The sequence below is a fragment of the Gobius niger genome (genome assembly GCF_951799975.1).
Source record: "Gobius niger genome assembly, chromosome: 5".
In the NCBI taxonomy this organism is placed as follows: domain Eukaryota; kingdom Metazoa; phylum Chordata; class Actinopteri; order Gobiiformes; family Gobiidae; genus Gobius; species Gobius niger.
Window position 1 is genome coordinate 17,799,464 of NC_136856.1, and position 13,381 is coordinate 17,812,844.

General features: G+C 41.3%; 2 protein-coding genes across 2 annotated transcripts; one reads left to right on the forward strand and one right to left on the reverse strand.

Annotated features, from left to right (window-relative positions):
• Positions 1-3,838: 3,838 nt before the first annotated feature.
• On the reverse strand, positions 3,839-7,273 carry trim105 (tripartite motif containing 105). Its single transcript, XM_079556770.1, has 7 exons — positions 7,174-7,273; positions 6,530-6,811; positions 5,774-5,869; positions 5,049-5,282; positions 4,888-4,901; positions 4,612-4,727; positions 3,839-4,418 (listed from the first exon to the last, which is right to left on the reverse strand). Exons 2-7 carry the CDS (start codon positions 6,782-6,784, stop codon positions 3,862-3,864), a joined length of 1,272 nt encoding a protein of 423 aa, XP_079412896.1. The 5' UTR covers positions 6,785-6,811; positions 7,174-7,273; the 3' UTR covers positions 3,839-3,861.
• Positions 7,274-9,542: 2,269 nt separating this feature from the next.
• npy7r (neuropeptide Y receptor Y7) lies at positions 9,543-13,148 on the forward strand. The gene is made up of 2 exons (XM_079556593.1): positions 9,543-9,696; positions 11,767-13,148. Exon 2 carries the CDS (start codon positions 11,801-11,803, stop codon positions 12,908-12,910), a length of 1,110 nt encoding a protein of 369 aa, XP_079412719.1. The 5' UTR covers positions 9,543-9,696; positions 11,767-11,800; the 3' UTR covers positions 12,911-13,148.
• Positions 13,149-13,381: the final 233 nt, after the last annotated feature.

A 13,381-nucleotide genomic window follows, 5' to 3' on the forward strand; every position in this document is an offset into this window, starting at 1 on the left:
TGAATGGGATTTACAATGATTTCCCCTTCCTTTGCTGGTAACTGGAGAGCTCGCCTGCACACGCCTGCTGCACACCCACCGGACAGACCATAAAACACACACAATTGAGAAGTGAGTGATGGAGGGCGACTCGTGCGCACGCTTTGGGCAAGTTTTACTTAGGCTATCAATGGGATACACTTTGATAGGCCCTGAGTAACTGAGGAAATGGGAAACTTTTTTTTTTTCCAACAGACGAGACTGTGTCCAGATAGACAACTGCATTTGGCCTTAAAAGTCTAATAGGTCATTCAAGAAATCATAAATTGAGTGTTAGGAAGTTTTTTCTGTAGGGTGAGATACAAAGGCTGGAATTAGAGCCTTTGTACATAATGCAACAACAGTGACCCTAGCCCAAAGCTCATTTTAACTTGTTTTATATTGTCATTTTGTTTACTCCTGCTTTTGTTAGAAAACGTTTATTAATTACTTCTTGGATTTGTATCTGTATGGAGAGATAACTTTTGCATAATAAACTCCATGGCCCCATAAGAGGAGATAAGAAAAATGCATTTTTAATTTACAAAAGCAGTTTTATCAGCTAAAACCTGTTGATTCAAAGCATAAAAGGGACAATTTTATCACTCTGGTCTGAGCTGGTGCCTGGGGAGCTTTGCTTTTTTATCCGCAGCCATAATGATGACTGGTAAATCAGCAGTGCATGGATATCTTCTCTCACGGCTGTTCAAGTGGAGCTAACCTGATGCTTGCAGCCCACTCAGTCAGCCATCTCATCTACTGGGAGGAGTGAAGGAGCAGCTTATTGTAAGTGAACAATCATTTTTGACAGGTGACTTTTATCCCTCCAGACAGGGATCTTGAAATTGAAAAGCTGTGGAAGTCGTCAAGGACTCAGTGTTTTCTTCAAGAAAAAAGTAAAAGTTTGTGAGTATTGTTTCATCATAGATTGCAAAAAGTTGCACATGATGTGACAAAATAGAAGGAACACTGTTTAAGTAAAATAAATGCTTGCTTTTATCTTTCCCGCTCTCCTTCATTGATTGACCCGGTTCCAGCCCTAAATTTGGTTGGGCAAATTCAAAGATATATGAGGATCATTTGTTGGGTTTGGAGCTTTATATATCTGGGCTAGAATCTTTTTGATTATTATTGAATTAAACTTTATTGTCCTTACACAAGCACAGTGCCGCAATATGTAGTTTAGTGTCTCACAAGAAGTGATTGAAAGTGATTGACAAATGATTTGCATAGTAACAGTTATTGTGCAATAATAGCGCTCAATAGTATAGATAGTGGCTCAAATTATACAGCGGGTTGTCTTATAACCGGAGGCTTGGTGGTTTGAATCCCAGCTCCTATGATCCTATGACTGTGGCGAGTGAGTGGTTAGTGCAGGGGTCACCAACGTGGTGCCCGCGGGCACCCAGGGGCCCTTTGGGGCATGTCCAGTAGCCCTTGGGACTTTTGTGTAAAATCTTGAATCTAATTCTTAAAATTACAGTAATTTCGGTTCTTGTGACTCAGTATGAGTTTAAAATAAAGCTATTTTAATATAATATGGGGTCAATATCCTATAAGTGAACAGTGTACGTTTAAGTCTTTAGGATTTGTTTTTAACTGGTAGACCTCGAACAACTTAATGCTCTTAAAGTTAGCCCTCAGCTGAAATAAGGTTGGTGACCCCTGGGTTAGTGGTTATCGGAGGAGCCAATGTTGGCGCCATCCATCATACCACCCCAAGGCAGGAATGAGTAATGCCATGTAAAGCCTTTTTATAGCGTCAAAAAAGTGCCATTGCAAATGCATTATTATCATTAGGAATAGTATGTGCAAAATGAAGTAAAGTATGAATTCAACAGCGAGATAGCATTCATTCAGTGACAAGAAATCAGCCCTTGTGGATCCCATTTGGTTGCCAACTGCGGTGATAAAATGTTGTAATTAAAGCTGCTCCCTGGTTGTTGGTCCGCAGTGCCCTCAGACTCAGTGCCAAATAAATGCAGTGAATCATGGTTATAAATAAGTCTCCCCACTGATATGAAAACAAATGAATTGCGACATAAAAACATAATTAAGTGCAAACATCAGCATTCTGACTGTAGCTATAATAAACAATGGACTAACACGCTTGTCCCTGCTGTGTCAGATGAAAGGTTTGGGTTTGAGTCCTGCTGCTGCACAGAGATCAGCGTGGACCCAAGGCCCTGTCCTTGAAGTGTCAGAGCCGTGTCCGGCCCATCCTCGGCTCAGGAAGCACATTATGGCCCTCAGCCGCTGTCCACAGGCGGATGTGGACAAATTGAGCCTACTTTATGCCCGGTCAAGTTCATGCTCTTTTGGTTTTTGTTGTGAATCTTTGCTGCAAAACATTCTCACCAGTCACAGGAAATATTATTCAGTTTGTTAGGTGGAGACTGCCTGACTAAAATGAATTTGTCTTAATATTGTTTAGTGTGGGGCATTTAATCAAAATTTAATTGAAATTACGTGCGTATCTTTGGTCAACGTCATGGTGCTTTTTATTTCGTCCAGTCTACAGCTAATTCTCTGGCAGTAACGGCTCCTGGTTTTGAAGTTTGAAGTGCAATTAAATATTTTGTGTTAAATGTTATGGAAGTTGAATATTTGTTGTGTTTAATATTTTAAAAATTCAAACAAGACATTGAGATACTAGATCAATGAGTTTTTATTTTTTTATCAATTAGTTTTTCATTTGACTGAATAGTGAGTTGAATGTGTTATAACACTTAAACATGAATGTGTTTCATTTTCAGTTGATTTCTGGTTCCCAAATTCATGCGTTCCAGTTTAGTTCACCTGTGCCAAATCATCTGAACCTATCATAACATAAAACTGTGAAAATTCTCTTTTTCCAGAGTTTAATCTACATTATCACCTTCTGTGTCTGTAAGCAGGAAGCTCCTAGCTCTCACTTGGGTGCAGTTGACTGTGACACTTTCCAGTCAGCAAAGGAGGCAGCAGCATCCTGCTGTAGTCTGCCCCAAGGGCTGCTCAGGCCCCCACTGCCAGGCTGTTTATCTGACCTTTCACCTGGCGGGAGGAAACAGGACGCTAGTGCTTCGGTGTGTTTGCGCAGATAACCAAAAGGCTGCCTGTTTGTGCCGTTTTTAATGTCAGAAGATGCTTGTGTATTCAGTAATTCCAGTCCAGGTGCAGAGAGTCAACAACCCCTTCCCACTGTCACAGGTTTTAAATGACTTTGGACAGTTATCAACCACTGCGCTGGACGAGTCGCTTTGATGATTCTTAATAACATCCTTGATTATATGAAGTGGGGTCATCTAAGTGCTGTTGTGTCACATCTGCTAAAAGAATCAGACACTTTGTGATGTACAGGATGTGATTTTCTTTATTATTGGCATCCGCACATTTACATTAAACTGATTACATGTCACAATATGCTAGTGTAGCTGATTGGTTACAATTTTGTGAAGTCACCCGAACAACAGCAATAAATGAGACAAAGAAATCAGAACCACAACGTTTCAAGTTCATACATGCACTTGAACGCATTTATGAGATATGAATAATAATTACTGAAGCCCCAATTCCCTTACACTGATGCATGGTAATTAAAGCCCTGCAAGAGTCAATAACCTATTTCCTCTTATAATTGTGAAGATGAACTTATTTCTGAAACATAATTTGATTCACTGTGTGGACAGGATTTAGCGTGAAGTATTTTGAAAGAAAAAAAATCCATTTAATTCTCAGGGTTAATACAAAAAAATAACTGATATGTACTCTACGAAGTGCCTTTACTGCATGATGGATGGTAATCAAGTGAGAATAGTCTTTGGTCAATATACACCCAGAATGCTTTAACTGATTGTGGCCTTGTTAGCCAGACAAGGCAACGGGAGGATAGTGCAGCAGCTGGATAGGCTGTGGCTTTGGACTGTTGCTAATGCACGGGCTGAAGAAGGGGAACATCTTGCCTCGTGGCCCATCGGTGAAAGTGTAAATCAGACTCATATCATCAGCATTGTAGAAAGACACCCTTTTTTCCTCACAATCTAGAAAGACCCCTACTCTCTGCAAAGGGGAGCCGAGGTGCAGGCGCGTCCACGGCTGTGTTCCTGCATAGTATTCGTTTTTGTTTCGTAGCCTGAGCGTCCAGTAACCGTTCGCTGGACTCAACTTGACACGGGCATGTCTATCCACCGCTTCAGAGGCCACTCCCAGGTCCCACTTGGATTTGGATCCCAGCGCCACCTCCCAGTAGTGCCGGCCTGTGTGGAAACCTTGCGTGGCCAGTACATTGACACATTGGAGAAAGCGCTTGTGGTGTGCTTTGTATGGTATGGGTGTATCACTCTCCACCGCCAATGTTTTGTCCTGGGAGATGATAATGCTGGGATGTGCAGTGTTCATATCAAACGTTAATGGAGAAAGACCTAGAGGTGACACAATTAAATAGATTGATTATAATACACAAGACAGTGTATTTAGTTTTGCCTTCATTAAACAGTCCTTAGCACCTTCAATAAATAGTGTTTTGATTGTTCGATTAAACGCTGCTGTCGTTATAAGGGGGCTCATTTTGCACTGAATACTGGCCACTAATGAGGCGCACAGATCGGAAATTACCTGGCTTCAGAGATTTGTACATCTTCCTCCATGTGATGTACTGTAACGGGGCTATATATTTGTGGCTGAAAGCATTTGCATCAAAGTCTGGAGCCAATTCCACTTGGATGCATGGTCTGTCAGGAACAAAAACAAAACATTCATTTTGTAGCCACAAAGGGTCATTTGTTCTTTGGACAAATGGTAGCGGAAATAAATAAGGGATGCAATCAGATAACTATTTGACAGGTGCATAAATGCCATGGGCACAAAATCAATCAGTAAAATGAAGCTTACCTGAGCTGGGGGAGCTGAAGGGAAGGAAACAAAACATATCAAAATTAAATTATCCAACAATCAAACACAATAAAATGAGTGTAATTTGCAGTCTGACAGCTCCCTTGAGGCATTGCATTTTACACGTAATGGCTATTGATAATTGAAACCCTTGCCAGTACCCGAGTCAGGGTGTTTTGCTCAATGGTGCTGCTGGCTTTCTCAAGCATCCTTATGTTCTCCTCAAGATTGCTCAGGGCTCTCTCTATGGGCTCCAGGTGATGGCGGACCTTCTCCAGCTCCTCATCCTGTTCTTTTTTTAGTTGCTCCAGCGCATAGTCTTCCTCATCCTGCAGAATCTGACGAAGAGCTCTAAACTCCCCCCGCACACGGGCTTCAACATCTGCACACACTCTCTAGGGCACAAAGTAGAACAGTAGGTGCTATGTTAAAAGCTTCATAAGCTGTTACGCTTCATTTGCTATTCTCTGTTTCTCTAAATATGGAGCAATCTGGAAAGGTTTTACTTTTCAAAATCAAAAGTGACAGCTGGCAATCTGTTACCATTGTGATTTATTTTATTTTTGTAGACTGACGACACATTAAATTAATCACTTTCAAAAATTATACATGCAAGTAATAGGGTTGGGCTTATCATTCACAGATCTGAACATCAGCATCAAAGACGGATTTCCTGTTCAGCACCATGGCATGTGCTGCCTTTATCTCCCATCTGCCACTCACATTGGATGTTTTTGTTTTTATCAACACCAACTGAAGACAGCTGTGTGGAGGTTTTTGTTTAGATTAATAGTATGTCACAAAACAACTGGGATGCACAATTAGTTATGAAGTTAAACCATGTTCAAAAATATCGCCTGCAAACAGCCATTAGTGAGGGGCTTACCTTTATGGTATCCATTTTGTCTTGGTCTTTGTGAATAATGTTTATGATGTCCTCTTTATTCAGCCGGTGATGGTCCAAAGCCTCTTTTACTTGCTTCTATAACCAAGAGTGAATCAAATCAGTGTGTGATGATGAAAGCAAAGAGTTTGTTCTCTGCAGGTCTGACTGAGTCTAATAATGTTGTCATTACTTCATTGTGTATTTAATTAGGCTGCTAATTAGGCAATCATTTAGCGTTCAAGGAAACACTGTATGTGCTGTGAAAGGTGATCTAAATTAATGATGCAATTAGGAAAGTTTCTAAATTGATTTATATAGTACCGGACCAAAATCCATAATACTTCTGGGTCAGAGGTGCAGCATAAAATAAAATATCAACAGTCAAGACAGTCAGTGTTGAACGATATTAAAATTCATGAGGTTTTATTTTTCAGGGGCTGTAAAGTGTACTTGTGAACTAAGGCATAAATCATGTCAAATGGGAACAAAAAATATTGCGTAAAAGCGTTGAGTGAACTTTGCTCTGAGCAGTGAGAGCAAATTGTGTTTGATAATGGTCTTCCAGTGAAATAAACAGATATGAAGTGGAACTTAAGACTATAAATGCACTCGATGCACATTAGAGCAGGGTCACAAAGGCAGTTCATTGTGGATAATTGGACAAGCCACATTATCATTTCCAAGGAGTAAATGAAGCAGAGAGAGAACATGATTAAATGTGCTTTGAGTATGAAATAACTCCCTCTTAAAACTCACCTCTTGGTCCTTGATAGACGAACAGGAACCTCTGACCTTTTCCACCATGGCAGTCACAAGGTAGTCGGTCTGAAGCTGCTTATGGTTGAATTCTTTGCGGCACTGTGGGCATGTGACGGGGCCTTGTGTCCCCCTCCAGTACCTGGTGATGCACGGTCTGCAGAAGCGGTGCATGCAACCCAGCATTACAGGCTCTCTGAACATGTCACAGCAAATCACACATGTCAGCTCTTCTCGCAAGTTCCCCTCAGCCATGGCGATGAAACTGGTTATTAAATAAGTCTGTGCACAAAAAAGTAACAGAAACAGAAAGTTAAGGCGCGCCCTCCGCCATACTGGGCACTTGTGGTCAGCTGACTGGGAACAAAGTGTACTTTCTATTGTAGATCCGTATGAAATGAAAAAATAATAATAACTAAGTGCAAATGCAATACATTTTCCACATAGTTTGAAACAATGTGTTCAATCACCAACATAATAAATACATCTACAGTGTTGTGCAAAAACAACAGCATTAAAGTTTAGTCAGGCGTGCTGATGTTTTGCTTTGACACCGCACGCAAGCAAACCAGTAACGACAGGCTTTGAGATCAGCGTGTACGGAACAAACAATAAAGATTAATATCACACTTTCGTCAACTTACAGCAACTGTTATGCGGAGTAAAATCTCAAGGAAACACTCAAAAATGAGCCTTCATCTGGATTGTGCTGTTCTGTCACTCTGAAACAGGAACACAATGGCGTGTTCTGCGCATGCGTGAAAGTCAGTTGTTTGATTGGTCCCCGCGTTTTACTGTAAACATAAACATTAGCTGGGTGTTTTGTTTCATTTTTCTCTCAGGTTTTGCGTAAATGTTTTAATGCAAACTGCACCCTCGCCATTTTCTCCAACTTCATGGATGAAATATGTTCAAAGTGACTCGGTGACTCGATGGATGTTATGTTTTTTTTGTTTGTTTTTTTGGTAGACTTCACAGACTAACTTTTTATAATTTGTTTTAATTGTTATTGGCCAATCTGAATCTGCCCACTGAGGACAATGTTGTTTTTTGTCATTTTGGCTGTGACAGATAAGGTGACTGAACACTGCAGAGGCTCCAATAGACACAATATAAGCAGAACATTAGTAAACATAAATAATCAAATCACTGGCTAATGGCTATGGTTGCAAATGTGTTCACAGACTCCGGGCAGCAAGATCAGATGGATGCCCATTGCATTGCATGTTACCCTTTTATGGAAGGTTCCCTGTTTATTCGGCTCATGCCGCATTGCACAGGTAATTAATCACAACTCTGTAGCTCTATGTGAATGTATTGTTAAAGAGATTCATAAATACATACTACCAAGGACAGAATGTTCCTGACAGTACTGGCAAGCTGTATTTTCATTTTTCTGGCTATACTAAAATAGTAAGAAATTGTTATTCGACTGTGGTATGCAAAGTCCCACACTGAAGGACGAAATGACTAAAAAGCAGAATGCACTAATCAATATATGAGTTAATCATCAAATTAAACACCATTTACCAGAGTTTTTGATCTGAGTCTGACCCCAGATACCAGAAGACATGTCTGATGCAGCAAATTAGACTCATCTTGAGGGAAACTATATCTTCACCGTGTCTTGTTTGTTGGCAAGAGCAGGGCTGGGTAATTAGCTGTTCTGTCTGTCCCAGGTTTAATGGCGACACGTAAATAAACAGCGACCTCCCTCTGTCTTGATTCAGCCTTTTTTTTCGCCTTTGTCTGTGAACTGCATTAGTGGTTTCTCTGTTCGACCTTGCTTTGCTGGATGCTTTTGTACATCTTTGCCATGTTTTTGCGGGGTTTGGCAGATTTAGGTGTTTTTTTTTTTACTGCAGAGTCCGTGATGGTCCTGAATAAAGTAGCTTTTTAAAAGTTATCAAACATCTTATGAAAGACATTTGAGACCTACATACGTCTTCTTCTGAAACACTAAGGAGGCACCACACCTGCGGCACCGTAGAGGCACCACAGTAGAGGCTTCACGGTGGAGGCAGCACAGAAGGCACTGCAGGAAACAAAAAAGGGGCAAAGGAGAAGATGGTGGATAAAGACTGTTGTGGAGCGGAGGGAGCTGCGCAGGAGGAAGCTGAAGGACGTGGAGGAGCTGACCAGTGCAGGACACCACGCTCTGAAACAGGGAAAAACCCAGAAGGCGCTGAACCATTTCAGAGTATCAGAGGAGCAATGAAGGCAGTTTGCCAGGTTTCGTTGTACGGTTGTGCATTGACAAACAAAGCACTTCCTGACTTTTGGAGGCTTGTCTGTGTTAAGTTTGCCTTCTTTCCCTCTGTGTGCGGGTTTCAACACTCCATACACTCCAGTTCCCCCCAGTCCATGGCCAAAAGGGTAAACCTTCAGCACACCTCAATCCAGACAATTCAAGATCTTGAGTCTTCTGGTACTGCACTGTTGCCCATTGTTCCTGGCAGGTTGCACCAAGTGGCGATGATGGAAATGTAGAGCACAAATTTACCTAAGAATAGCCATTTTAAATGTTACATTTGATAGAAATACTATATTGTTGTGTTGAACCTTGTTCCTAATCCCAAAGCACACAAATTAGTTAAATCTAAAAATAACAATGCACCATCTGTAGACTATAATCTATTTTAAGAGACGTCAAACAAATTGGAGGCAATAGACATTTTCCATCTTTGTTGTGGCAGGAAATTATGTAAATCGGATCATATGGTTTCTGCATAATGCCTCATGGCTCTCAGCTGTAGCCAATGGGCTATGAGTGCAGTAATTCACCTATTGATGAAAAAAACAACATATTTTGAAAAAAGAACTTTAAGTGAAAATAAAAGCAGAGACACAAAGACCTAGTCAATTGGATTAAAACGAAAAAAATGCGAAAAGGTAGGCTAGCCTATATTTCTTTAGCATAGTCATATGCGTTCTAACCATGGTTCAGTCCAAGCGTGCAAATAAAAGGTGGGGACACGTTTGTTTGAGATGTATTGTAATTGCAGTGCTGGTGCTGCTGTGGACAGTCGGTGCTGCTGCTCCGGAGCGCTTGGTCTACTCTCAAGATGCGCACCCGGCGCTTCAGTTTGGGAGGAGCTTCGAGATTTTTTCCAGTGTTTTACTTTGGAATAAAGACCCGCGTGCTAAAGGACACATAGTGGAAAAAGGTGAGTCTAAATCTCTATATTGCCAGATACTTTTTGTGTGGCGAAAGCAGGTTCGCGTTTGCTCCTAAATAGGCTACCTATTTATTTTTTTTAAATCTAATTTGGCAGAGATTATTGAAGGTGATGGTGCAAATGAAATCAAACATTTCACGTTCATTTGTCCACATCTTGGCTACGTGCACAAAATTCTACGTAATTTCAAACTTTTCGTATAAATGAATAGCTATGGCACCATTTAAAAACTTAAAATTGAGCCAATAAGCACGGACGCACCATTAATTGATTTAACAGGCTACTTCTGTCGCTCGTTCAAACTCGGCTGTCACGTATGAGTCTGGGCTATTGTCTGGGCTATTGATGGGGCTTCAAGTCACGGATTACCTGATCGGAGTGATCAGTTGCAAAGTGCAGATGTCGCCTCTGGTCTGCCTGACAAATCCTCACCGCGTGCTTCTGTCACAGTCCGTGGTGTGGTTTTCTGGGGCTGCTACAGTGTTAAATAGAGCTCTCGGGTTTTTTTCCCCCCTTAATTGTAATTTGAGTATCTGAGTATTTGGTCTTCTTTTCTATGAACTACAGCTTTTTCATTTTGAGATGAAAAGATGCATGGATATTCTCTCAGTAGACTTGGGCACATATCATCACCGTAAGCTCCTGCAGCGAAAGTATTATTATTTTGTCATTTGGTTGTCAGTAATTACTGTCAAATGACTATAATTATGTTTCTATTCATTAAATTAATCCATAAGATTGTATAATCCATGGGGCAGCATCACCAATTAGCTGATCTCTCAGAAAGCAGCTTTGTTCCTACATCAAAATAATAGTCTAGATTTAGTTTAAAGCATTTAATGACTCACAAGGATGTAAAAGTATGTAACACTGCAAGTAGGGAATGACACATTAACATGCTGAATAAAATGACATTTATAAATTATATGATGAAATCTGATCTGGAAGATTCAAATTTGTGATATGAATGTCATATTACTGGTGTTTCTGTGAATGACCATATCTTCATGTAGTCCTAATGAGGTAGCTTTGACCTGGCCTGTTATGCCTGATTAAATTTCTCTCAACATTTTGACTTCATCCAGGCACATATATTCAAATTAGAAATGACCGTTAGAAAAGCACACAAAGAAACATTATTTTAATGTGGTTAGAGGAAATGCGTGAGCACACTGGAGCAGCAGTGGGCGCTCCTGCGTCACAGCTGCAGTCCGGTGTGGCGTGTTGGCATGCATGAGTTCCATGTATGTTCATCGACATTCACTCTGCAGGACATATAATCAGTCAATTAATTGTTGTTTATAGCCCAAGGTAATAACAACAGGAGTTCAAATGAGCATTCAATGTGTGTGCTTTCCATAATGCCTCACGCATAAAGGAACAGGCCACCGTTTTTCCATTCTGAGATATGTTCTTACCTGAGCTTAGATGAGTTGATGCGTACCTGTCTGGTCTTTGTCCGCAAAAAGACCAAAGATGTTGTTAGCTGTGACGGCCCCTGGCCTGTCTGTGTGTGAGTGTGGGGGAGGGAATATTGCTCCTGCTGCTGCTCCTCCCTCTCCTTATTTTGTGTGCAGGTGTTAGCCTCTTCTCCTCTCCACTATGGGGCCAAACAGGGGTGAAGTTAGAAGCGACCAAGCTCTTCCACATACGCGTATTTAAATTGGGGAAACGTGGAAGAGCTTGGTCGCTTTTTAAATACGCGTATTTAAACTGGGGAAACGTGGAAGAGCTTGGTCGCTTCTAACTTCACCCCTGTTTGGCCCCATAGAGGAGAGCAGGAGAGGCTAAACAACATCTTTGGTCTTTGTGTGACTGAGCGCACGCACAAAGGCCAGACAGTTACGCATCAACTCGTCTAAGCTCAGGTAAGAAACATATCTCAGCATGGAAAAACGGTGGCCTGTTCCTTTAACCACGTAGCCTACATAAGTCATACTTCCAACTGTATTTGCAGTACTGTTTTTTAAGCAAGTTTTGAGAGATAGCATGAGAATACTGTTGCGCATACTGCTGTACGTCTGCTCTCCTCAGTTTACCTTTTTTATTCTCTTTTAGGAGTCATCGCTGCCGCCGAGTGGCTACAGTCAGGATGAGCCCACCGGATATATCCAACAGCACAGGAGAAGGCGATGCTTATGACACTGAAGATTTGATGCCCCCAAATGGCTCCACGGGTTTACTTCCTCATGGTTTCTACACAGACATCACTAAACACCCATGGGTTCAGATTACGCTGATTACTGCTTATTCTCTCATCATCCTATTCGGACTGCTGGGAAATGCTCTTGTCATATACATGATTATACGCTACAGAAATATGAGAACTGTGACTAACTTCTTTATTGCAAACCTGGCACTGGCAGACCTCCTGGTGGATACATTCTGCTTGCCATTCACCCTGGTATACACGTTGATGGATGAGTGGAAATTTGGAGCCGTGTTGTGTCATACAGTTCCCTTTGCCCAGGCCCTGAGTGTGCATGTATCTATCCTGACTTTGACTGTAATAGCTTTGGAGAGGTACCGATGCATTGTGTTTCACCTGGGAAGGCGCCTAACTTGGCACTCCAGCTTTCTGATTATGGCACTAACCTGGACCATGTCTGCTGTTCTTGCTGCACCTTTAGCCATATTCAGAGAGTACCGATATGAGGAAATTCTCACCATAAACCTCCGCATATCTGTCTGCTCTGAGATGTGGCCGCATAGGACTAGTAGCATCATCTATAGTCTTTCAATGCTTCTTCTACAATACATAATACCCTTAGCAATCATAAGTTATGCTTACATTTGCATCTGGGTAAAGCTAAAGAACCACATCAGCCCATCCACTCGTAACGACAGTATCAACCGCCGTAAAAAGACCACCAAGATGCTAGCATTGGTGGTAGTGGTGTTTGCTATCTGCTGGCTGCCATTCCATGCCTTTCAGCTGGCCAGTGATATGGACCTAGTGCTGCGGTTCAAAGAGTACAAACTGATATACACAATGTTTCATATTGTGGCAATGTGCTCAACTTTCACCAACCCTCTGCTGTACGGGTGGATGAATAAAAACTACAGAAATGGCTTCCTCATGGTCTTCCGCTGTGAGGACAAGCCAGAGTCTTTCCATCCTGAAGGCTCTTTTAGGACCCGCTCCATTCGAAGACTGACACTGAATGGTCGAAATGGCGGTCACCCACCAACTGCAGTGTAAAATAAAGTAATACTGGTCACACACCACCCTGATCTAGCTTGTGGTATAGAGTTGTTCAAATGGAGCCTTTAAACTTGAATGCTTATATATTTCAAATTACCGGTAAGCTTCTCAAGGCTTTGCATGCAAGTTTGCTTTATATAAAGCTCCTTCCATTGTGAAAAAAATATGTTGAATGTGTTTTGACTCTGTATATAGTGTGCATTATTCATGTGCTCAAATTATATCTGTAATTTATTGTGACCTTTACCTCCATTTTTAAAGACATTAGAACAACCAACAGCCAGAGTGTGAATATGATTTTTATTTATATTTTGTTGTACTTTGTTTTGTTAACTGTCTGGTCAAACCTAAGTGACTGAGGATTGATAATAGGCATTCTTTCTATTCACAGTTGTTCTGTTCAAGGAACCCGAGTAAACTGTATGGGAATCTCCAGCGCTTCATTGCAGAAGATGGAGAGCAGTTTTA

Bases quoted from the DNA above. Each gene is read 5' to 3' on its own strand.
- trim105 (XM_079556770.1), bottom strand. From the start codon at position 6,784: ATGGCTGAGGGGAACTTGCGAGAAGAGCTGACATGTGTGATTTGCTGT. The intron at 5,283-5,773 runs GTAAGCCCCTCA...TTTGTGCCCTAG, and splicing joins ACAAAATGGATACCATAAAG to AGAGTGTGTGCAGATGTTGA. The intron at 4,419-4,611 runs GTAATTTCCGAT...TGTCACCTCTAG, and splicing joins GTACAAATCTCTGAAGCCAG to GTCTTTCTCCATTAACGTTT.
- npy7r (XM_079556593.1), top strand. From the start codon at position 11,801: ATGAGCCCACCGGATATATCCAACAGCACAGGAGAAGGCGATGCTTAT.